At 35.4% G+C, this 27,045-nt stretch overlaps 1 protein-coding gene across 2 annotated transcripts in view; it reads left to right on the top strand.

Annotated features, from left to right (window-relative positions):
• Window positions 1–27,045, top strand: part of ADK (adenosine kinase) — a 596,970-nt gene that overhangs the window by 276,823 nt on the left and 293,102 nt on the right. For both annotated transcript variants that reach the window (XM_037130487.2, XM_037130488.2), the window contains exons 5-6: window positions 17,000–17,172; window positions 21,871–21,979. In XM_037130487.2, coding sequence (XP_036986382.1) covers window positions 17,000–17,172; window positions 21,871–21,979 — 282 coding nt within the window. The remainder of the gene's footprint in view (window positions 1–16,999; window positions 17,173–21,870; window positions 21,980–27,045) is intronic.

The raw sequence follows: 27,045 nt of genomic DNA on the forward strand, positions 1-27,045 counted from the left end.
TTCCCACTGCCACAACGCCCCAAGGGTTTTTACAAACAGAGATCTTGAGGCTTTAGTTTCCCATGCTGGAACTCTAGCCTGCATGGCTTCTCTTTTTCCCTAGTTGTTTCTCCCAGTTTATTCGCACACAAATGTGGGGCTGCCAGCTCCTCAAGCCACTACCTTGCCTCAAGTCCTCTCCACCCCAGGTGCCCATCTCCACCCCTCATACCAGGCTGGATGAATGTTACTTCTTTAACTCCTTGATTGTTGGACTTCCATATAGTTTGATTTTCTGGCAGTTCTGGTTATTTTTTTATCTTTAAATTTGTTGTTTTCCTACTTTTGTTTGGCAGAGTGTATGTACCTCAGTCTCCATCTTGGCAGGAAGTTTCTTTTTCTTCTCTTTAAAGCAAGCTCTTTAACATTTGTTGCAACACTGCTTTGGTATTAACAAACTCTTCAGTCATTTTCTTGTTTGGGATACTCTTTATTTCTACTTCAATTTTAAATGATATCTTTGCTGGATAAAGTAGCCTTGGTTGTAAGTCCTTGCTTTTCATCACCTTGAATATTTCATGCCACTTCCTTCTGTCCTGAAATGTTTCTATTGAGAAATCAGATGACAGTCTAATGGGAGGTCCCTTGTAGGTAACTAACTGCTTTTTTTCTTGTAGCTTTTAGGATTTTCTCCTTGTCTTTATGTTTTGCCATTTAATCATAATGTGTCTTGGTGTGGACGTGTTTGGGTCCATCTTGTTTGGGACTTCCTGGACTTGTGTGTCTTTTTCCTTCCCCAGGGTAGTTTTTGGTTATTACATATTTATATAGATTCTTGATCTCTTGCTCACTCTCTTCTTTTTCTGATATTCCCATGATGTGGATGTTATTACTCTTCATGTTGCCCCAAAGATTTCTTAAATTCCTTTTTTTTAAAACTGCTCTACTTGGGGCTTTTTTTCTTGTCTTCTAAATTGTTGATTTGATCCTTTGCTTTCTTTAATCTACCACTTATTCCTTCTTGTGTATTACTTATTTCAGATATTAAGGTTTTTTTCTGACTATTTTTTATGGTTTTTATTTCTTTCTTCATGCTATTCAACATCCTTATAATCATTACTCTAGATTCTCTGAGAAATTGCTTGCCTCTCTTTCATTTAGTTCTTTTTTTAGAGAAATCTCTTGTTCTTTCATTTGGAGCCTATTTCTTTGCCTTCCCATTCTGGCTGCCTCTTTGTGATTGTGTCTATGTATTAAGTAGATCTGCAGAGACTCTGGTGCAGAATTATGTTAGATGCTTCCTGTGACTAGTTCTGGGCAACTTTTTTGGAGCTGTCAGTTATCCACAGGTTGTGGCTCCCTCTGCTGGATTTGTGTGTGAGCCAATAGAACCAAGGCTCTCCTTTACCAGCACCTTCCTGGGGGTAGGTCAGCTAAAGTCCGAAAGCTTCCAGAGATCTGCCTTCTGTTATACTTTATCAGTGACAGTGTCTCCTGCTGTAGTTCTTAACTATCTGGCTTAAATTCCACCACGTGGAACAAAAGGGATTCCTGAGGGTGAGGTTCTTGGCTTCCCTTCAGGCTGATGCTGCTTGAAAGGTAGTGCTTAGCAGAGAAAGATGGCTTCTGCAGCATGAGGAATGACTCAGTACAGGAATGCTTGCTGAAACTGAGTTCCTTCTGTTTCTCCCCTGCACCACCAACCTCATACTCTCCTCTGCGGGTCTAGTCCCCTGTGCTCTTCCTCTACTAGAGCCCAGGGTAAGTGGCTACAAATGAAATATTGTGTGTTGGTCCTTTAAGAGGCTCTCTGCATCTATAGCCATCTCTCCCTGGTGGAAAGAAACCCTGCTGCTTTTATAGCCAGGTGTTACTTGGGTTCCTTTCCCAGTTCTGTTGCTCTAGGATTGGGAGCCCACAGTTCTCAAGGGGCTTCCAAGCCTAGAGCAATTCATGTGGCTGCTGAATTATCTCTCCAGTACTTCAGCTGCTGCCTGTGGGAGCCCAGGCAGCCCTCGCACTCCTCCATACTCTCTACCAGTCTTGATGTGGTAGAGTGGTTTCTTCTGTAAGTCCTTGGTTTAAGGCTTCTCTCTAGCTAGTGTTCAGTTTGCTATTCAAGGTTATTTTTCTATAATTTAGGTGTAATTCCAGTTTGGTCCTAGGAGGAAGTTAAAGTAGCTTCTTCTTACCGTGCTGCCATCTTTGACCCCCAAAATATTTACCTTATCTGATACAGTAGCAGAGCTGTATATTATATCTTAGGTTTCACTTCTGTCTTATTATTTTGATGTTTTCCTTCCTTAATCAGCCATTATATATTGCTTCTAGTAATATGGTCATAAATGACTGTTTATCACTAGAAGAATATTTCCTCATTGAAATTTACTCAGATATTAACATTTAAGCAAATTTTTCTTTTTAGAAGGTACCTATACTCATACAGTTATACTATCTGCTGTGGAAATGTTTCAAAGGAAATGTGAAACATTATCTTTGAAGATACTACTACTTACCCCTATTAACCCTTCAAGCTATCTCTTATCCTAAAGGAAGAGAAAAAAGAGAAACCTGAGTTGTGAGTTCAGATTTAGCACAGCAAGTGTTTAAGAAAGGACCCTGTTACCTTAACAAATAAGACATGGATTTTAATTGAAAAACCTTCAACATTTGGGACTTACAAAATTGTAGCATCCCTATTGTCTTAATACAGAATTGTTTTAGTCGAGTTAAAAAAATATTGTGACAACCCCTGTGAAAATGAATTTTAGATGTTTCTATTATATTGTTTTCAAGTTATTTAACCAAAATTGCGCCAAAAGAATATACTTTTATAGATCTGTCATATAGATAGTTACACATTTGATTTGATATTAAACATTACTTTTCTAATCAGTACTAGATCTGTTCCTAAGTGGTAAATAAAATGGCAAATACTCTAATATATTGGGAGTTTTTGACAATAGAAAATGTCCTGCCTCTTTATAGATTCCTTTGCCTTAAATGCTTTCCAACTCCAGTGGAGGAAAGCTGTTAAGCTTTAAGTGCTCTGTCATATTTGCAGGCTTTTATAGCAGAAAAGAACAGCAGTGAGCAATGATGATGGAAACGATGGCAAGTAGACTTAAAACATCATAAAGCACAGACGATTGTGTGTAATGCCTTGAATTGAATCCTTTTTGAATGAAATGATCAGCCATATGTGCTACCCTTATGGACCCTGTAAGAAGAGGAGAAGAAATGTGTCCTAATGCTAACTGTGCATGAAATTGCAGTGTTAGAAGATATTGACCAGATGTTTCAATCTCAACAAATAGCTCGTTATGTTACTGAGGGAAAATATCTTTGCAGCTTTGATCACATACACCTTGAAGGAAGAGGTAATTTAATAGAGGCTGTCATAGTTCATCATTGTCAATAAATTTTGCTTTATATTTTTAATGTTGCTGTCTGTGGGCAGATGTTTACTGTCTTTAAGGGATTTTGCTTTTTATAATGTATGCTAAAAATGCTAAAGAGGGGAGATTCTTCTCAGATTTTTTCTTGCTCTTTGGTAATTAGTTGGCATGTTTGTAGACTTTCTGGGCAAGTGCATCTGAGTGACATTCTTCTAAAGACCCACTGTATTTTGTCTCTGAGGGTATTTTACTCTCTTCAACTCTCTGGCTCAGTTTTAATTAGCCACAATGAACTTATATGGTGATTTTGAAATTTTTATATATAGCATATTCTTCTGTTTTTTATTGCTTGAAGTGATGGATCTCTTAGCAAAGCACTATAATTTCCTGACTTTTACAATTGAGGACAATGATAGCTAGAGAGATGAAATTACTTATACATGGCCACACGGTTATTTTTTTTCCAAGTCAGCTGCATGTCTGAGGTCTAACGACACTCCTTTCTGTATGATCTACCCTCCTTTCTTCCCTCACCTGTGAAATTGATTCAGTAAGTATCTGTTGCAGGCTAGGTGGTTCAGATTTACTAGGGTAATGTAGTGACTAAATGGCTTGCATATGCCAAACATATAATAAGTACTTACCAATTTAGCTCCTAATAATATTGTTGTTTCTAACTCATCTTCAGACAGTCATAGTGTTTTTTGGCAAACTTTTGGTTTATATTGAGTTTTACCACAATTTTTCTCAAGTTATTGGGGGAATGCCTGGAGTACAATGGGAAAATGACGAAATAATTTTAAAAGTAATTTTGGAAGACTTACAGTTAAGATGGTGACATAGATATACATGCTTTGCCTTCTTGTGCAACCACAGAGAGAATTACAACACCTAGAAGTAACACCTAGAACTGTCAGAAAATCGAACTGATTGGAGTCCAACAATCAGGGATTTAAAGAAGCCAAATTCATCCAGACCTGTAGGAGGGGCGGTGTCATGGAGATGGGTAGAGAGGTGAGGAGATGCGGTATAGTGCGGAGAGGAGGTGGTTGCAGTGATGGACCAGGCAATCCTTCGTTCATGTATGGTTGATAAAAATTGGGAGGGATACCTTGGGAGCTAGCATTCCCAACCCCAGGCCAGACTGGACAGCCCAGGGTTTCAGCACCAGGAAGATAAATCCCCATAACTTCTGGCTGTAAAAACCAGTGGGGTTGTGGCATCAAAGGAAACAGCCCAATTTTCATGAAACTCTGCTTAAAGGACCTGCAGCATCTTAGAACATACACAAACCCACCCTCCTTGGAAATTACCACCAGGGCAATAGCTGGAAGGGCTCTAGTTGTATATGGTGAATAAGTGAAGTAACTGGAAATGGGGCAAGTGCGGGGCAAATCTCCAGAAGGCAGGCAGAAAGATTGTCATCACTATGAACCCTTCCCCTACACAGAGCCAGAAAGTGGTGAAGTGGGTTGTCCTGCTTTGGTGATTACCTAGGACTCCAACCCTGGTGATTACCTAGGACTCCAACCCACACAATTTACAGGTGCATTTTGTGCAATAGGCTATGCTACTAAGATAGGGAGTCAAAGCAGCTCTACCTAATAAACAGAAGCAAACACAGGGAGGCTGCCAAATTGAGGAGGCAAAGAAATATGGTCAATATGAAAGAATAGAACAAAACCTCAGACAAAGAACTGGACGAAACTGAGATAACTAACCTATCAGATGCAGAGTTGAAAACACTGGTGATGAGGATGCTAAAAGAACTCACTGAGGATGCCAACAGCATAAAGGAAGAAATGAAGGGTACACTAAGTGAAATAAAGAAAAATCTACAGAGAATCAACAGTGGGGGGATGAAGCCAAGAATCAAATTAATGATTTGTAATACAAGGAAGAAAAAAAGCATTCAATCAGAACAGCAAAAAGAAAAAAAAAAGAATTATAAAAATGAGAATAGTATAAGAAGATTCTAGGACATCTCCAAACATACAAACATCCGAACCATAGGGATGCCAGAAGGAGAAGAGGAAGATCAAGGGAATGAAAGTTTATTCCTTTCATTGTTTGAAAAAATAAAGAAAACGTCCCTAATTTGGTGAAGGAAACAGACATGCAAGTCCAGGAAGCACAGAGGGTCCCAAATAAGTTGAACCTGAAGAGGAACACACCAACACTCATCATAATCAAAATGCTAAAGGTTAAAGATAAAGAGAGAATTTCAAAGGCAGCAAGAGAAAAGCAGTTACTTGCAGAGGAGTTCCCATAAGACTCTCAGCTGATTTCTCAAAAGAAACTTTGCAAGCAAGAAGTTTTCAGAGTAATGTGAAGCAAGGATCTATACCCTAGATAACTCAGTCTAGCAAGGTTATCATTTAGAATTGAAGGGCAAATGAAGTACTTCCCGGAGAATGTAAAGCTAAAGGAGGCCATCATCACCAAGCCATTACTACATGAAATAAAATTCCTTATCATATCTATGATTCTGTTTCTGTTCTGCTTGTTTTCTTAGTATGTTTTTTATTCAACTGCTGATAATTGTGAATTTATTGACATTTTAATGTCCATAGTTTTGATTTTCTTTTTTTTCTATCTAATTTCCTTTAACGTTTCATATACTAGTGGCTTGGTGGTGATGAACTCTTTTAGCTTTACTTTGGGAAGCACTTTATCTGCCCTTCCATTAAATGAAACCTTTGCTAGATAGAGTAATCCAAGTTGTTGGTCCTTCTTTTTTATTACATAAATACTTCTTGCTTTTCCCTTGTAGCCTGAAAAGTTTCCTTTAAGAAATCAGCTGACAGTCTTATGGGAACTCCTTTGTAGGAAAATCTCTGTTTTTCTCTTGCTGCTTTTGAGATTCTCTCTTTATCTTTAACCTTTGCTATTTTAATTATGATGTGTGATGGTATGTTCTTCTTCGGGTTCAACTTATTTGGGACTCTCTGTGCTTCCTGGACTTGTATGCCTGTTCCTTTACCAAATTAGGGAAATTTTCTTTCATTATTTTTTTCAAATAAGCTTTCATTTTCTTGCTCTTGCTCTTCCTCGTCTCCTTCTGGCATCCCTCTGGTTCGGATGTTTGTATGTTTGGAGATGTCCTAGAATCTTCTTATACTGTTCTCATTTTTATAAATTCTTTTTTTTCCTATTTGCCATTTTGATTGAAGGCTTTTTTCTTCCTTGTATTGCAAATTGTTGATTTTATTCTTGGCTTCATCCCTCTACTGTTGGTTCTCTGCAGATTTTTCTTTATTTTACTTAGTGTAATTGCCATTTCTGCCTGGGTTGTTTTTATGCTCTTGAAATCCCCAATTAGTTCTTTGAGCATCCTCATCACCAGTGTTTTTACTCTGCATCTGCTAGGTTGGTTATCTTCTTTCCATTTTGTTCTCTCTGGAGTTTTTTTTTTTTTTTTTTTTCTTAATTTAGGCTGTGTTTCTGTGCCTCCTCAATTTGGTAGCCTCCCTGTGTTTGCTTCTGTTCATTAGGTAGAGCTGCTTGGACTCGCTGTTTTAGTACAATGGCTTATTGTAGAAAAGAGTACCTGTAAGTTATATGGGGCACAGCCTCAGGTAATTCCTGGAGTTGGTCAACTCTTGTCACTGCCCAGTGGCTCTGTGTGAGGGAGGGCTTAGAGAGGGGACAGTGGCACTACCTGTCCTCTGGTGTTTTGCCTGGGAGGCAGCTGTCTTCCAGCAGTGGCCCTGTTGCCAGTCTCTTCACTTTCTCCCCATATGCCACTGGTACCATTTCTTCTGCTTCCCTGGTGCTTAATCCCAAACGGGACTAGTCCGTATAAGTCCTAAGTCCCTTGCAGGCCCTTTATGTGGAGTCTTCTGAGAGTCCCACAGTTTGTTCTGCTGCCCCAACTCCCATTGATTTTTTCCTGTCAGAAGTTATGGGGACTTACCTTCCTGGTGCTGGAACCTGGGACTGGATTCCCTTGTCTGGAGAAATCCCTCCCAATTTTTATCTGCAATACATGGATGTGGAACAGGCTGTTCCACATCTCTACACCTCTCCATGCATCTCCACATTTCCGCGTCTCCTATCCATCTGGATAAATGTGGCTTCTTGAAATCCTTGGTTGTTGGACTTCCATATAGCTTGATTTTCTGATGTTTCTGGGTGATAATTTGTTTTGTAGTTTAGGTGTAATTTTTGCTGCAGTTGTGCAAGGAGGCAAAGCATGTTTATACATGACTCCACCTTAACTGGAAGTTCTTATTACTAATGGTATATTATTAATGACATCTACGTGAAATATATTCACTGTGCATTTATTATGTGTTTTAGAAAATACTATATCTTTAGAAAACAGATTTTTTAAAATGTTTTGTTGGGTTTTTTTTCCTTAATTCTTTTTTTTAAAGATTTTTATTTATTTATCTTTAGAGGGGAAAGGAAGGAGAGAGGAGGAGAAACATCAATGTATGGTTGCCTTTCGTGCATCCCCTGCTGGGAACTGGCCTGCAGGGAACCGCCCTGCAACCCAGGCATGTGTCCTGACTGGGAATCGAACCGCGATTGTCTGGTTCGCAGGTCCACACTCAATCCACTGAGCTACACCAGCCAGGGCCTAGAAAACAGATTTAAGGAAAAGATTGTGGCATCTTGACACGTTTCTTATTCATCTTCATTCGTTGCATTTATAAGTTACCAAAATCATGTTTGGAATACTGAATTTACTTTCAATTCCCGAATTCCAGTGGCCTTCTTTTTTTACTTCTGCACCTCTTTGTTATTCTTCTTCCTCTGAAAATTAACTAGCTCATGCAAGACCCTCCATGTTTCTTAGTTTCTTCAAGTTTCAACATGGACACAGTTCTGCATAACTTTCATAGGAAATTATTTTTGGCCACTCCCCAAAGTCTACCATATGTGCTACCCTCATGCACTGATATATATCTCACACACTCATGCATATCCCCTGTTAGCTCAGACCCAGAAAAATTTTGTAGGGTGAGAAGAGCAGGTAGGTAATCCTTGGACCCAGGCCTGTGAATCAGAAGAAAAGGAACCTACAAAAGAAATAGAGAAATGATGCTTTATTTATTTTTTACTAAATACTGTCCAAAAATGGTAGGTAATCAAAAAATATTTATACAATGAATTAAATGAAGTTATACTAAGAATTATTTTATACTTCAGTGACCTGCTATAATCATCATCAATACTCTTTAATAGGCACTTTGCTTACATTATCTTCTTCAATTCTCATAGTTGTACAAGAAATATAATCTCTGATAGAGTGTGTAATTTACCGTCACCGGACTAGATGAACTTCATGTATCAGGGTCGAAAGTTTATCTTTTTTTCCACTAGGCCAACGTTTCTCAAGATTTCTTCTGAAAAGATGTTTACATGTATTTAACAGTATAAATAACAGAAGAACCATTGTTGGGATAGTAGTAGGATTATTGGGAATCAATTTTTATTATAGGGTGCTGGCAAACAGTAGAAATGGAGCAGTTTTGGCAGGAGAGAAGCATAACATACTAGTTATTGAGTGAAAATGGATACTTAATAATATTTAGAACAATTTTTTTGTTTCACCCTGCCTCACTTGGTAATATAGCAGTCCTCTGAGAGAAGCAATCCTTTAAGGCAAGGGTGTCAGAGTGATTTTCACCAGGGGTCACATCAGCTTCACAATTGCCTTCAAAGGGTCAAATGTAATTTTAGGACTATATGAATGTAACTATTCCTTAACTAGAGACAAGGAGCTCTACATTCGACCCTTTGAAGGCAACCAGGAAGCTGATGTGGTGATCCCCCACCAGTGAAAATGCATTTGACACCCCTACTTTAAGCTCTGTGATAAGTTGTTTTCCTAACCGACTTGTTCACTTTTGATTTCTTTACTACCCTTTGCAATCTGTTGCTAGAGTTACCCAGATTTTACATTTAATTTCTTTTGGTTGTGTTTTAGTTTTCCTGAAATGCCTCATTGGGTTTTCTGACAGAAAATTTCTTGTGTTTGGCTTATCTTGCTGTTAATTTAGTATCTAGTTACTATTCTTAATCATTCTGTTATGAATTAAAGTATATAGCACTACTTTAGAAGTGACTGACTGTTTAGCATCGTTGTCAATTACATTGTTCTAAATACTGCATTTAGGTGACAAAGAGGAATTTCATCTGGAAGTGAAGTTAATATTAATAGAAATCTTTCACATGTTTTTAAAGACTCTTGATGTGAAGCTTACTATGTCATTTAGCCTCCATTTAAATTGAGTTATAAATTTTCTCTTCCTGGTTCCTTAATGAGGCATCATCTCTTATCATCTGATTCCTTTGCTCAAAATCCCTCATTTGTACTCTGGCTGAATGCTGCCTAAACTCTTAAAGTGGCATTTAATGATCTAGGCTGGATCTGCTATTCATATTAGTCTCTTCCCTCCCACATTGTGCTCTGTCATTACACTCCTAATAGTCCTTTATTTCTTTTTCATTGTTTTTATTAACACTATACTCCTTTATTTCCCATCTGCGTGGTAACACCCCTTGGGTGCTTTAGCAAACCTACATCGAGTCTGCAGGTTATTTAAAATTTTCTAAGGAAACAAGACATAGATTAGGTACAGCATGAACCACTAGCTCCACTCATCTCTGATACAAAACAAGGTGAGCCCGGACATCACACAGGTTCTCTGCCAGGGGGCCATTTCCAGACTATGGTGCAGAGAGGAAGAAGCCAAACAGAGCCTTACATTCTCCCTGAAATTAGGGACAGAAATAAAATATTCGAGAAGAGTCAGAAGAAAAGAAATTGTGAAAAAAGAATCTTAGAGTAGAATGAGCTGAAATCCACATAGAGTCACTCTTGAGGCTTTGTCAGGATACCAACCAGTGCATGTTTAAGGAACGTATAAAATCGTAAGAATCTACATAAATGCCCTAGGATTACACAGTGACTTTATCAAAGTCTCGAGATTCAAGATTATTTTTTGAAAAGATATTTTTATTTTAACATTACATTGCTACTTTCCTTTTGGTGGTATCACATACTTTGAAAACTGTTTTTTGGTTGTTTTTTTTTTTTTGGTGGTTTCTGTAGTGAAAAACAAGTATTGCACAAAAATCAGTGTGACACTAGAAATGATTCCAAGTTTTGAGAATTTTACAGGGCACAACAGGTGCTCAGTTATTAGGAAATAAATACTTACTAAGTTGTTTGGAACTATTTAATAAATAGAATTTCTGTTACCTTAGGAAAACCAGGATAAAATTTCCAAGACAGGAAAAGGAGGCATGTAATCTGTGCTGTACCTTTACTTCCAGTTCATAGCCATTTTTGAAAATTATGCCCATCCTTCAAATACAAGTTGATAACGTCACCCATCTCTGGAAGTCTTTTCTGGTCCCCCCTCAGATACAGTTAATCTCCCTCCTCCCTCCTCCATGTTTTCTGGTGGCAGTCTGCCTTTCTTTTGCTTTTAAAATTGAATTCAACTGTTTTTCAACAACATTGGCTTATTTATTTAAAGTTACCAATTATAGCTGCGGTTTTCGTGTTCTACAGCTAGGTGTAGTTACTTACAGTATAAAATTGACCCTATTGTAATAATAGGTATCATTTAATGAACTAAAGTGCATTTCCTTTTAGTCTATTTCAAATTCTTAAAACATGCTTCCAAGATCATCAGTTGTATTATCAACATGATATTTTTAAAAAATTGGGATTTAGCCATGTTAGTTTCTATTAACACTGACATACCTCTTAGGCTTTGGCTATTGTAGTTCCTTTTTTTTACTGCTGATTATACAATCAGATTTTTGATATCTTCAGAAAACCTATTGAGATTTTGATTAAGGTTGCAGCGACTCCATGAATGTTTTGGGGGAGAATTTCTATCTTAAGAATATTGAGTGTTCTAATTTATGCACATAGTATAGATTTATATAGTTTTTTCTTAAGCAAACTTTTGTAGTGTTTTATATATAGGTCTTTGGCATATTATCTTATATTTTTAAGTGTATTTTATTGATTATGCTATTTCAGTTGTCTCATTTTTTTCTCCCTTTTCTCCCCTCTGCCCTGTACCTTCCTTCTCTGACCATTTGCTGTCCTCTCCGTGACAGTACCCTCTCCCCTTAGTTCGTTTCCACGGGTCATACATACATATTCTTTGGCTTCCTCATTTCATATACTATTCTTAACCTCCTCCTATCTATTTTGTACCTACCATTTATGCTTCTTGTTCCCTGTGTCTTTTCCTCCATGCTCCACTCTCCCTGCTGATAAGCCCTTCGTATGATCACCATTTGTGTGATTCTGTTCCTGTTTTAGTTGTTTGCTTAGTTTTGGTTTTTTTTTTAGGTTCAGTTGCTGATAGTTGTGAATTTGTTGTCATTTTACTGTTCATATTTTTGATCATCTTTTTTTTTCTTAGATAAGTCCCTTTAACATTTCATATAATAAGGGTGTGGTGATGATGAACTCCTTTAACTTGACTTTATCTGGGACGCACTTTATCTGCCCTTCAATTCTAAATGGTAGCTTTATATTTGTCCCAATATGTTTCATTTTTTGATGCTGTTGTAAATGACATTATTTTCTGAATTTTAATTTTGAACTGTTCCTTGAGAGTGTATATAATTACATTAAATTTGTATACATTAATCTTGAATCTCGAGACTTTGATAAAGTCACTGTGTAATCCTAGGGCATTTATGTAGATTCCTACGATTTTATACGTTCCTTAAACATGCACTGGTTGGTATCCTGACAAAGCCTCAAGAGTGACTCTATGTGGATTTCAGCTCATTCTACTCTGAGACTCTTTTTTCACAATTTCTTTTCTTCTGACTCTTCTTGAATATTTTATTTCTGTCCCTAATTTCAGGGAGAATGTAAGGCTCTGTTTGGCTTCTTCCTCTCTGCACCATAGTCTGGAAATGGCCCCCTGGTAGAGAACCTGTGTGATGTCCGGGCTCACCTTGTTTTGTATCAGAGATGACAGTCCTGCTCTGGCTAGTGTTTGAAAATTCTGTAGTTGTTTCCTTGTAGTTTTGTTTTGTAGTTATTCACAACACAAGGGTAATTCTGGGCCCTTTTACTCCCTTAGGGTTAGAGGAAAAGTGAAAGGCAGGTGTTTAAGGAAGCAGTGTACACATACAAACATAGAGGCAGGGCGATTTGTTTTAGGTCAAAGAAGAAACATAATCAGAGGTTTTGAACAAGGTTGAATCGCTTACTTGGAGAATCTGAAAATGTTGTGTTGGTGTCTTTGCATTAGGGCCACTGTCATTTTCCTCTAGTAGACATGCATTAAATGTTCATTGTTTGGATGTCAGAATGGTAGGAAGCAGACTGGTTAGGTGTTGGTTAGCACATTGTATTTGAGATAATGTTAGAGATATGCTAAAATTTTAACAGAACTACTAGCAAATTAATTTATAAACTTTCAAGTAATTGATTTTTAATCCATTTAAACTTTCTTGTATATATCATCTTTACTTAGCTGGATTAAGTGCTTTGAAGCACTGAGCATGGCTTCTGTCTTTTGTTGTGTCTACTTTGGCTTAGTAAATTCTTAATTTTAAATTTAATACTGACCTTTGAGTAGAAATTACTGATCAAATGTAAAGGTCTCACATTTTGTCAGTTTCCTAAATATGCAGATGACAACCATAGCCAGAGTGTTAGCCAGTTTCTTGTGATGAAATATTTTACAATCAAATTATATGCAACAAACCTGCTGAAAATTTTCATTATTTGTTCATTTTTTGTCTCTCAGGTTTAAGTAATATTTATTTATAATGAAAACATTTCAATTCATTTAAATCCTGATTATGGAGGTTTTATAAGTCAGAAATAGGCCTGCTAGTGAGTTGATATATGCCCTTTTTCAGACTATAATTTGAACATGTAAATTTTATTATAATTAGGCTGAATTACATTATAATGACTTCATTTTCACTGAATGACATTTTCTATTATTTTGATGGCATATAGTTATTTAAACAATCATAGTAAAATTTTCTATTATCTTTGTTTTTGTATTTTCCTACATAAAACGGACATGGTTGATTATTTAACCAAGCTTTCTACATGAATAAAGTTAATGTGTAGAACAACACATATTCTCAGCTGTTGTATTTATACTTTGTCTAAGTCTGGTTTAAAGTATTTAAAATTTATTAGCCACTGATAGTGATGCATTTTAAAATACTAACTACTTCATGTGATTTACTCATTTTAGAAAATGGATTGAAAATCTGAAAATTGAATAGATAAACTTAAGATATTATTATTCTTTATACAGAATGATTGATTTAGTTACAGTATCTTTGGCCCACTCTTTAATTCTGAAAATTTTCTATCTTAAAGAAAAGTAGCAAGAGTAGTAAATTGAACTGTATATTCTTCACATAGATCTACCAATTATTAAAATTTCATCACATTTTCTCTTTCAGGAATATATGTTCTTGAACCATTTTGAATTATTCATCCCCTGTTTGAGAAATTTTGAATTGATACAATTCTTTTTATATAATAGGTAGTATTCCAATTTCAATAATATTAGTAGTATTCTTATAGCTGTTTGATCTTATTCTTAACCTAGGATCCAGTAAGGATTACATATTGCATGTATTTGTCATATTTCTTTACTTTGATCTGTAACAATTCTTCCTGCCACCTTTTTTTGGAGGGAGGAGCTCTTTCTAGGTATTTCCTTCTTTTAAGAAGACTTGATAGTTGCTTACAGAATGTGTCATAGTCTGGATTTATTTCATTGTGTCCCCATCATTAGATTCAGGTTAAACATTTTTGGCACGAATACTACATAAATGATGCTGTATATTTCTCATTACATCAAAGCACAAGATACATAATGTTTCTTGCCTTATTGATGATGCTAAATTAAACCATTTGTTTAAGACAGTATCCCTCGGATTTTTTGCTTGCATCCTTCTTCCCTTGCCCCGTTCCATATCTTACTGCACTTATACAGTGGAAGCATACTTATCAACAGCATCAACTTTATATTAATTTGCTCTATCCTACAATGCATGCAAAATCGTTTTACCAATAGCATTGGTAAACCTACTATTACATTTCAGGATTTTTTTTTGTTTTTGTCCCTTATATTAATTAGTATGTTCAAAAATTATATGTTGACATGTCATTTGTATTTTCTTTATGTAGTTATAATTTGATATTTTCTTTGATTTTTAAATTTCTGTTATATTCAACTCTATCATTTGTTTTTTTTTCTATTTGAATTTGAAATTTAAGTTTAAATTGAATTTCACTTGTGAAAATATGTACTTTTAATGTTTCAAAAGTCAAGTTTATGCCCTGGCCAGGTGGCTTAGTTAGTTGGAGCATCATCCTATATATACACCAGAAGGTTGGGGATTCAATTTTCAGTCAGGCACACACTGAGGTTGTGGTTTCAGTCCTCAGTTGGGGTACAGATGTGGGGGTTACAGTGGCTGGAGATTTCATTGGGGAGACCTATGGGGTCCTAGAATGTACACAAGCCCACCCACCCTGGAATCAGCACCAGAAGGGGCCAATTTGCTTGTGAGTAGCAGGGGAAGTGACTGAAAGCCAGTTAAGAGCTGAGCAAGCAGCATTGTTCCCTCTCTGACCTCTCCCCACACATAGCGCCACAATGCAGCAAAGTGGGTTGCTGTACCCTGGCTAATAGCTAAGCCTCCGCCCCTTACAACGAAACAGATGCACAGACAAACACAAAAAATGGTCCAAATGAAAGAGCAGATCAAAACTCTAGGAAAAAAACCTAAATGGTGAAGAGATAGCTAGCCTATCAGATGCAGAATTTAAAACACTAGTAATCAAAATTCTCGCAGAAATGTTTGAGTATGGACACAAAATAGCAGAAGTAGTGAAGGGCATGAGAAGTGAAATAAAGAAATATGTACAGGGAACCAACAGTGAGGGGAAGGAAACTGAAACTCACATCAGTGATTTGGGAGAGAAGGAAGAAATAAACATTCAACCAGAACAGAATGAAGGAACAAGAGTTCAAAAAAATGAGGTGAGGCTTAGGAACCCAAATGTGAGTCACCAGTAATTTTAAATATTCAGTGGCCATAGTAGGAAAGTAAAAAGAAACAAAACTAATTTAAAAGAAAATACCTATACATATGTTGTTTTACATTTGTAAATGCTTATCTTCAGGATAAATCCCTAGAAGTAGGGTTGTTAGATTGTCAGATAGTTACTGTATCTTTTACGTAAACTTTTACAGTTTTCTCTATGTTATCTTTTGTTTCTGTTATCATCCCTTTAACTTTCAGATATACCCACATTTTTTATTCACCAAATGTTTGAGAATGTGATATATTTTGTGTCTTTTGGCTTCATTTGTTGAGTATTTTTTTAAACTGTAAGTCTTAGAAACAAAATACATGGTGGCTTTAGAATTGCTAATTGGAAACCTTAGCAATTTAAGCTAATTATGAAATGTAATGTTTCATATCAGTGAAGAATATGCAGTTTAGAAGAAATCCAGTTATTAATTTATTGCAAATAAATTAATGTTATGACACTAACGAAAGATGAGATGTTAAAATTCGAATTTTCAACATTTCTGTGATTTTTTAAAAATTTCATTATATTTATTGGGGTGACATTGATTAATAAGATTATGTAGGTTTCAAGTGTACAGTTCCATAAAGCATCATCTGTGTATTGGGTTCTGCATTCACCAGCCAAAGTTGTTTCCTTTCATCACCATGTATTTGGCCCCCCCCTTTATAATATCCCTTCACCCCCTTTCCCTCTGGTAACCATCATACTGTTGTCTGTGTCTATGAGTTTTTGGGTTTTTTTGTCTTGTTTGTTGCTTTCTATTTTATATTCCACATATGAGTGAAAGCATATGATTCTTGATGTTTTTTTGTCTGACTTATTTTGTTCAGCATGATATTCTCAAGATCCACCCATGTTGTCACAAGTGGCATTATTTCATCTTTTCTTATGACTAAAAATTAAAAAAAATAATTTATTAGACATAAGTATAGTTTAACTTAATTTATATACCAATTACTACAAGTATAACAATAATAGTGACAACCACAGCTAATGCAAATCATTTACTATGTGGTGTGTATTAGGCTCAGTAATGCTTTTACCTTAACTTACATTATTTAATTTAGTTCTCAACAACTTTATAAGGTATATTTAAATTTTTTTTTCATTTGCAGATGAGGAAAATGAAGTGTAGAAATGCTAAGTGACAGGTTATTGCTCGTGCAGCTAATAAGTGACAGGGCCAGGATTTGAACCCAGACAGTCTTCATTATAGATGCTGGGCTTTTAATGAATTGCATGGCTATACTACTTCTATTGGTAATCACTGTCACTTTTCTCTATTAAGTCCCATTGACCTGAGTTCTATTTGACTAGATTCTGAGTTCTTAACCAATGTGCTCTATTTCTCTTCCCAAAAGTAGTGTAATAAGATTTTATGTGGTTGTTATATCAGATTTGTTATCATAAGTGGTGATACAGGTTTGGAATTCCATTCATAATAGCCACAGCTGCTAATGAGATATCCCTTTGGTGCCCCTGTCTATGGCATACTGAATGCGCCATTTTCTGAATCACTAAAATTATTTATGTTTCTGTTTTTCAGTGGATGATTCAGAAGCCACAGAAAGCAGCAACATTTTTTGGATGCATCGGGATAGATAAATTTGGGGAGATCCTGAAGAAAAAAGCTGCTGAAGCCCATGTGGACGCTCATTACTATGAGCAGAATGAACAGCCGACAGGAACCTGCGCTGCATGTATCACTGGTGGCAACAGGTCAGTGTAATTCCCGGGGAAGCTTATACTGACTGGTTATTCAAGTACTGGTAGAATCTGAATTCCAGTCTATATTTGGAACTTAGACTCATGTTCATAATTGCTTTTAATATTAAATAAGCTCTTTCTTATATCATTTTTTTCTTTTTTAAAAATTCTGCCTTTGTTGAGCCTGCTGTTGTATTCAGGAGGTAAAATGGAATTAAATTTTCTAGATTATCTAGTCTAGAGTCTACAATACATTTTACTAAATGTCTTGTAGCTAGTTTATCTTGCCAAACTGGCATTAGAAAGAAATATTGTCTTCACTATATCTTGAAATTGGAATGTTAGAATACACACATACATATTCATATGTATTTTTTGACATAAAACACTCCATTATATCCAGTCTCATGTGAATTAGGTCATCTAAGGCATGTCTGACAAATAGTCATTCATCCATATGAAACAACTTCAGTCATGAGTAATACACCACTCAAGAAATAACTCTTTGACATGCCCAGGTGGTTCAGTTGGTTGGAGTATCATCCCATACACCAAAGTTGTGGGTTCAGTTCCCAGTCAGGGCACATACCTGTGTTGTGGAGTTCAGTCCCCAGTTGTGGCACATATGGGAACCAACTGATCTGTGTTTCTCCCTCATATTTATGTTTCTCTCTTTTACCTTTGCTCTTTCTCTCTAAAAATCAATAAACACATCATTGGTTTAGGGTACAAAAAAGAAAAACAACCCATTGCATTTCTATATAATTTTACTTAATAAAAATTCTTTTTTTTAATGTTTTTTGTTTTTTGTTTAGATTTTTTAAATTTAATTAATTAATTTATTTATCTTTAGAGGGGAAGGGGGGAAGGAGAGAGGGAGAGAAACATCAATGTGTGGTTGCCTTTCGTGTGTCCCCTACTGGGAACTGGCCTGCAGGGAAGCAGCCTGCAACCCAGGCATGTGCCCTGACTGGGAATCCAACCGTGATCCTTTGATTTGCAGGCCCACGCTCTATCCACTGAGCTACACCAGCCAGACCATAAAAATTCTTTTTTTTTTTTTTTTTTTAATTTTATTTATTTATCTTTAGAGGGGAAGGGAAGGAGAGAGGGAGAGAAACATCAATGTATGGTTGCCTTTTGTGCGTCCCCTGCTGGGAACTGGCCTGCAGGGAACTGGCCTGCAACCCTGGTATGTACCCTGACTGGGATTCGAACTGCGATTGTCTGGTTCACAGGCCCACACTCAGTCCACTGAGCTACACCAGCCAGGGCAAAAATTCTTTTTTATGTGAACTTTAAATATGTCCTTCAGGGCCTTCCAGGCATTGGTTGTATTTGTCTTTGGCAATTGCATGGAGGTTTCCCTTCAGTACATTCATACATTGCTAACAGCATTATTACCATATTGCTCCTCAGCATAGGCTTTTTGTTTCCTTTGCAAGGGAAAAACAAAGTCTAAGTATTGTTAGAATCACCAAAGATGATCTTTTTTAGTGATTCACTAGGAATTTTATATTCCTGTCTCTCTTCTTTTCCCTCCTGTCTTACTTGCTACGTTTTCTTTCTTTTCTTCTTACTCTTCTTTTTTTTAATTCCCCTTTCTTACCCTTTTATTTTTGCTTATTCTTTGACTTCCAGCAGGGATATGTTGAGAAAATGACACTGTTCTGGGCAGTAGTCATTAAAGAACTAAAATGTAACATTCAAAAATAGTGTTAAAATCTTTCAAATCCTTTTGTGATTTTATTTTTTATGTATAAAAAAGTTGCAGTTTTAAGATTTAATAAATAAACCATCTATTGTTGAAACATATTTGAAATATACTTATTTAGACCTTTCCCCTTTTTAGTTTTTCTAAAACCAACAGTAATAGGCAGGTACAAAGTTTTCCCATTAGACAGATGTGGATCAAGTTTTGCCTCTGCCACTGCTCAGGCTAGAGTAAAATCGATAAATTATTTGTGTTGCTAAATTGCTATTTTAAAGAGCAGTTCTGTCAGTATTAGTTCTCCCTGATGTTAACAGCTTAATTTACATACTAATATTACGGTTATAATGATTAGTACTGTTCAAATAATACTAGGTATCAGAAACTGGGGAACTCTTTCTTATCTAACTCATTATTCAAATTGTGAAACCTAACAGATTTGAATAAATTGTTTTAAAAAGGGCTGGTAACACTTGCTACCACTTTGCAAAACTCAGCAATCAAAGAGTTTAGATAATGCAGTATTTTTCTTGATCCAGGTTCTCATTCTCCAAACTCTGAACCAAATAATTTGGATAATAAGAGTTCTTGTATTTTTCTTTTGGAAAAACTATGTAGTTTCCTGTCAAAGACTAGTTTTATTATCAACATAGAGTTTAGTAGCTGATGCTGATACTGGTGAAAATGGGTTCATGTGGCATCATGAGGAGGGAATTTGAAAGGGCACACTTGTGAGAGAAGTTTAAGCATAGTGGCAAGATTTATTGGGGTGAAGGAAAATAATACATCCCCTGGAGTATAGACGGCAGGCAGGCTCTAGCAGCAATTGCCCTGAGATCCCTGATAATTCTCTATGTATTTTCTTGGTTTTTGGGTAGGCACAGGTTTTCTTTCAAACTGTCCAACCTGCTTCCTGGGGTGCTTATGCTGGGCCTTCCCCTAACCAGTCCCTTTTTTGAATCTTCCAGGATCCCATACCGTCATCCAAGCTAATCCTTTTCTCAAGCTTCACCCGGCACGTTTATGTTGCTATTTTGACTCTTACTACACATTCACCAAAGTTCTGCTGTGTCATCTGGTTTCTACTGTTCATGCGCTTACCCACTCCTGGGTCATCCTGGCCTGTACAGCACATACCTTGCAAAGGCATTTCCCCTGCTGTTTTTATCTCTTCCTCAGTAATCCCAGCTAGCTGATTCTCCTTGCCCACTTCAGGGATTAAGTACCCTCATGAAGGATGTGGCTGATCCCTGTAAAGCCTGTGAATGCTGTGCCTTCCTGGCAAATCAGGTTTACTGTCCAATTCCACTACCTGGTAGATTAGGCATAATATCTGATTCAACTTCCTAGTTTATTAAGCTTAAAGTCTGATTCTATTTGCTCCCTTCCTTTATTAATTAGCTACCTATGCTAATTCCACTGTTTTTTTTATTTATTTTCTTAAGATTTTATTTGTTGGTTTGTTTATTTAGAGAAAGGGAAGGAGAAAGAAAGAGGGGGAGAGAAACAATCAATTGGTTGCTTCTCATATGCTCCCCAACAGGGACCAAACCTGCAACCCAGACAGGTGCTCTGAGTGGTAATTGAAGTGATAACTTTCATTTTTCAGGACAACAAGCAACCAGTTGTGCCACAACACTCTGGCATTTTTGTTTTATTTAGTAACTACATTTGTCAAAATTTTGCTGAAGTCACGATTACTTAAATATATTTTTATAAATCAGGACTAATTATTTCGACTTTGTAATATACTTATTTGCATATAAATATATTGATGCATATTATTCTTATTTTCATTCATTTAATTGAGCATAAGCAGATGTATCCTCAGATATAAATATGCTAATTAATTGACATATGGATGAAAAGAAATATGTTTTGTAAAGAATTGACTTATTCTTTTCTTAACAGAGAAGCCAATCATATTACCACAGTCCTAAGTGATAAGATGTTATATGTGCATTGTTTAGCCATAACTGCTACCATTGATTATAAAAGTGAAAAATTGTCAAGTTGTTTTCTCATTTCTGAGTCAGAATGAGAAGGAAAAATATTTTTATTAATTTTTATGTAATGTAAATAATAATTATTTCATTAAGTTTAATTATTGAGCAGTAATGAAAAACTCTTATATGTGCCCTGGTTGGTAAAGCTCAGTAAATTGAGCGCAGGCTGTGAACCAAAGGGTCACCAGTTTGATTCCCAGTCAGGGCACATGCCTGGGTTGCGGGCCAGATCCCCAGTTGGGGCCATGTGAGAGGCAACCACACATTGATGTTTCTGTCTTTCCTCCTCCCTTCCCCTCTGTCTATAAATAAATAAATAATCTTAAAAAACGAAAAAACTCTTATGTGGCACTTGTAGAAAGATTTTAAATGTGTATCCTGCTTAGAATTTTTAGCTGTTAAACTGGACCAGGGCATGGAGTTTTCAGCTGTGGAAACTAGTTTAAATTTACTCCAGTCCTTAACACGTAATGTTTTGCAAATTATACATAGTAAATATAGTCTGATATATGAGTGTTTTGTTAAATTAGTCCCATATTTGGCTTTCAAAGCATTAGGTTAAATAATAAATGTACAGTATGTTGATACTTAAAAACTTAAGTTTTTATTTGCATATTTTTATGCATAATGGCATTGTAGCTTTTTTATTTCTTAACTGCATTTTAAACTATTAAAATGTAAATAGTAGATAATCTTATCATTTAAGCATAAAAAGGAAACTTAAATGCCATTCTTCAAAATAACAGAACAAGTATTTAGAACAAGTATTAACATTTCTGTTTATCTCAAAGGCAACACAGAATTATCAAAGTTTTTAAAATTAGTTTTATTCATATTTATTAAAATTAATATACAACTATATTAAAGTGTAAAACAAAGTTTGCAGAAATTATTATTAATTAACTGTTTAAAAATGCATAAGTTTGCAATAAAAAGAATTAGCTATTTATATATGAAAGAAAACCTACTTGACTTTCATTGTTCTTGTTTTAGGTCCCTTGTGGCTAATCTTGCTGCTGCCAATTGTTATAAAAAAGAAAAACATCTTGATATAGAGAAAAACTGGATGTTGGTAGAGAAAGCTAGAGTTTATTATATAGCAGTAAGTATTTACCTAATTCAAATTTCTGGTATAAATTTACACTATAAATTATAGTTGTTAGCTAATGTAAAATTTTAAATAATTGTCTTTAACTTATCTGGCAAATTATTTACTCATCTCAAAGCATATGTTCACTATTAAAAATAGAAAACAGTAATATGTTCATTCTGTAGTGACATAATTATTATTTACCTTCAAATCTACCTCTTTTTAGATACATTATATATAGATATTTCTTAACCAAGTATTAAATTCTATATTAAATCAGTTTCTTAAGATCTTTTGAAGTAATTTTGAAAAATTTTAAAAATAATTTTGGGCTACTTGTGAATGATACATGCATTTTATGGGGAAATAGTAGTATGAACATTCACTGCAAACAGCTTTAGCTTATTTACCTAAAAAATCTTAATTGCTATTTATTCCATAGCAATTACCATGACACCTTTTAATTTAATACTTCAGAAACATTGATTGTGACAAATCTCTTAAATCTGGGAATAAGGGCAGCATGTAATTTGAATTACTCAGTCTTGTGACATACAAAATAATTGGTAAGAATTTATTTCTAAGATAAGACTGGTCTAAAAATCCTCCTGAATTAATTACCACATGAATACCTTGTTTTTATTTAATATGAATTAAATGTGCCTGATCTTAAATTAGTAGATATCTATGAAAAATTAAAAGCACCTCATAAGCATATAGTATATGATTTTGATATAACAGCTCTGCCACTCACTACCTGATCTGTGAAACAGCTGGTAAGATGTGTAAAAAATTGATTATCTAATAGGAGTGTGTTTATTGAAAATACAATTATTTCTTTCAGTCTAGTGGTAATGTCTGCTACTGCTTGTTTATGTGCACTGCTGTAGACTTTACAAGGTTGTTATCGATTCCTCTCTATAGCGAACCCTACCCCTTTATGACTGTTAAGCAAATGCTTCCATTGAGAGGATCATAATGAGGAAAGACATGTTACACTTCTGCCAGTTTGAGAGAAAAATATTTCAAAAACTAAAAATTTTTCTCTCTTGATCATCTATTTTATTTTGCGGAATGTTCTTTTGTTGATTAACTTCCTGGTAGCATATTTTTGTAACGTACCTTTTTAGGGAGATTTGTATACTATTTTGAACTACCTTACACTTGAAAGTCTGATTTCAAAGAGCACATGGTTTAAATTTTGGCATTATTTGTTATATTGTTTATACTGACTATGACATATGACAATATATTATGATGGAAAATTATTTTTAACTGACAGTTATAATTGTATTTCAATATATAGTAATTGGATCCTGAGTTATGAACTAACTTGGAAACAACTCATAGTTTTAAGTTATGCACATGCGACCCATGTAGCCAAGTTTGGGTGGATGGGATTCTTATAAGTGCCATTTTGTATAAAGTATGAAGGGATTAGTTTTGGTCAAGTTTATAAAGAAAAATGAACTATTTTTGGAACTTGAGTAGTATATTCAGCTAGAAACAAATATTTAAGTAAATGGATTCCAGCTGATATCTCTGAAGATAGCTGTTAGCTTGTAGCTTTTATTTCAGCAAAAGAATGCTTTTACATTTCTAGGTAAATCTATGATTTGCTCAGAGTTTGGCTATTTTAAAATAGTTCTGAAAATATTAGACTCATATTGGATACCTGGGATACTTTTATTATTGGTGGATGTTCAACAAATGTTCATTTTGCTAACAACTAAGAGTATAATATTTGCTTATTAAAATTTGTGAAATATCTTCTGAAATATAAATATAATGTTATTTCTATGAAGACATTCTGCATTTTTTATTTTTAAGATTATTTATTTATTAATTTTAGAGAGAAAGGGAGGGAGAAAGAGAGGGAGAGAAACATCAATGTGCCGGAGAAACATCAATCAGTTGCCTTTCACATGCCCCTGGTGTGCAGTCCAGGCATGTGTCCTGACCAGAACTGAATTGCTGACCTTTCAGTTTGCAGGACAATGCCCAACCCACTGAGCCACACCAGTCAGGGCCATTCTGTAGTTCTTTTAAATCTTTAATTATTTTTGAACACAGATCATCCAGACTAGTCTTTATTTTAAAGCATATTCTCAAAACAAAATGTTATTTTTTAATTTATTTTGTTTTTTATTCTCACTGAATTTATGTGGATGACATTGGTTAGTAAAATTATATATAGATTTCGTGTTTACCACCCCAAGTCTCTGTCCATCACCATTTATCCCCCCCTTTACACATTTCTACCTCACCCAACTGCCCTTCCCTATGGCAATCACCATACTGTTTTGTTGTCTATGTCCATGAGCCACCTTCTTTTTTTTCTGGATGAGAAGGGTTAAGAGATCAAACTACAATTTTAGATTGAGTAAGTATATCAGTACTTAATCAAATCAAGTGGATTGCTCTGCTCTGTACTTTCAGAGTCTATAGGGTCAGCAGTCTTCTCAAATCATCATCATAAACTTCTGATGTTTTAACAAGTTGAAATTCTGGGAGCTCTTTAGTTACACAAAGTTCTTGATCTAAGGAAGCACCTCAGTATGTCTATTCAGTAAATTTCCAAAATTAAGACATCTGTCTGCATTATGTAATAAAATAAACTAGATAATCTACATACCGAGAAGTTTTTCTTCTCACTATTCTGTAAATTACTAACGGCCATGAGCATCAGGAAAATTCAAAACCTTGATAATTTCCTTTATCACATAATCCAGTGAAGCTGCAGAGTTCACATCGAAAAAATGGCCTGGTAAACTGAAGTTGAATGTGCCTATTTCAGTATTCTCCTTTGGTTTATTGGCCCTTTTTTTTTTTACCACCTTTATAGCAGGTGTCCCATTTATGGCATGTAAACTCAGTTTATCCATGTTTAAACCAAACTCCTTGTTAGTAGGTGATTAGGGATCACTGGTTATGTGATGTTTTTGAAAATCTCAGGTATTTACATTAGCAACAGACTGGCATATATCCTGTTTCTTTTTTTACTTGAAATATTTCTTTTAAGGCTTGTGAACAAGATTGGGAAATTAGAGACATTAGATTTTCCTATTTATTTCCTTTTCAACACAATATTAATGTGCTATGAAAAATGAGAAAATTAGCACTCAATGTTTCAACTTGCCTCTTGATTTAGGGTAGTTATATTTTTATTTTATTTTTACATTTTTAGATTTTAAATATTTGCATTATATTCTGTAACTATAATTCATACAATCTTAGTTCTACACTTAAATGATTAAATGGTTTCCAATTACTTTACCTCATTTTCCCTATACCTTTATTGTTTATTATGATCGAGTGCATTTTATCATCATTTTTCCTCCAAGGAAGGCCTTAAAGCTCCTGTCTTCTTGATTTTTTAAAAAGATTTTTATTTATTTATCTTTAGAGGGGAAAGGAAAGGAGAGAGGGAGAGAAATGTCAATGTATCTTTGCCTCTCGTGCATTCTCTGCTGGGAACTGGACTGCAGCCCAGGCATGTGCCCCCACTGGGAATCGAACCATGATCCTTTGGTTTGCAAGCCCGCCCTCAATCCATTGAGCTACACCAGCTAGGGCTTGATATTTTAAACTTTACTTTTACTGTTGACACTATTGCACATATCCCTGTTTTTCCCCCTTTGCCCACCTCCACCTGCCCCATGAGTTTTTATTTACTTTTGTTGCTTTTGTCCATTAATGACAACATGTTTGGTATAATATTTTTTGAACAAAGTACTCTGTAGACATAGCTTTACTGTCTTGTAGAACTTTTTATGGGAAATCTAAGTCAAGGTTGATTTAATTGTCATTATTCACATTTTTCTACTTATTTTGTATTTCATTTACTACTCTTTCAATCCTCCCATCCTTCATCTTCTCCCCTTTTCTTTATTTGGTAAATGTTTTATTGATTATGCTATTACAGTTGTCCCACTTTCTTTCTCCCATTTATCTCTTGCCAAGGGCCCTGCATTCCCATCCCACTAGCATTCCCCCACTTTAGAATATTCTTATCCTCCCCCTGTCTATGCTGTACCTACCATTTATGTTTCTTATTCCCTGTACCTTTTCCCCCATTCTCCTCCTATCCCCTCCCCACTGATAACCCTCCATGTGATCTCCATTTTTGTGGTTACGTTCCTGTTCTAGGTGTTTGCTTAGTTTGTTTGATTTTTAGGTTTAGTTGTTGATAGTTGTCATTTTACAGTTCATAGTTTTGATCATCTTCTGTTCCTCAAATAAGTCCCTAACATTTCATATAATAAGGGCTTGCCCATGATGGCCTCTGTACTCTCACCACTGTAGTCTTCCCTGTCAGCTCCTTTTCCTCCACTCACTGGGCTCCACTCCACTACCTGCTTCTTGTGCTTTAGCCTGGGAACTCTCTCAAAGCAGTAAGCTGATTCAACTTTTTGGCTTACCTAGATTATTTTCCATCTCTCAATGATGCCTATTTTTAATTCTTGATGTTTACTGTTTTGAGAATCATTGTTTCATTCATCGAGTCTGTTTTTGTAGTTTCAGGCTAGAGGATAAATCCAGTTCCTGTTCTCTCCTATCTTTAGCCTTGCATTAATTTTTAAAGGGAAATCTATTGTTATTTTTATCATTGTTCCTCCTTATCTAATAGATATTTTTTTACTATCTCAGCTTTTAAAATACTCTCTTATTTATTGGTTTTAAGAAATTTTGTTATGATGGACCTTGGTAGAGATTTCTTTTTGTTGTTATTGGGGTTTGTTCAGTTTGGAAAATTTTCTGTAAATAAATGTTCTCTGTCCACACCTATCCATCCACCTTGGAGGACTCATTTAATATTAGGCTTATCGAAGCCATTCCATAACTCAGTGATGCTCTTTTATTTTTTCTATTTTCTCTCTGTCCTTTTTGTATAATTACTGATCATTTCCATTGCATCTGCCATTAATCCCACCTCGTGTATTTTTTTTTCCAGACATAGTCTTATCTGTGGAAATTTGATTTGGGCCTTTTTTACTCCTGCCATGTCTACTTTAAATCTCATGTTGCCATCTGCTATTTCTGAATTTTGGAACATAGTTATAAAATCTGTTTTTTAT

Source organism: Artibeus jamaicensis, unplaced genomic scaffold, assembly GCF_021234435.1.
Source record: "Artibeus jamaicensis isolate MK-2021 breed Jamaican fruit bat unplaced genomic scaffold, CSHL_Jam_final contig_332, whole genome shotgun sequence".
Classification (NCBI taxonomy): Eukaryota; Metazoa; Chordata; class Mammalia; order Chiroptera; family Phyllostomidae; genus Artibeus; species Artibeus jamaicensis.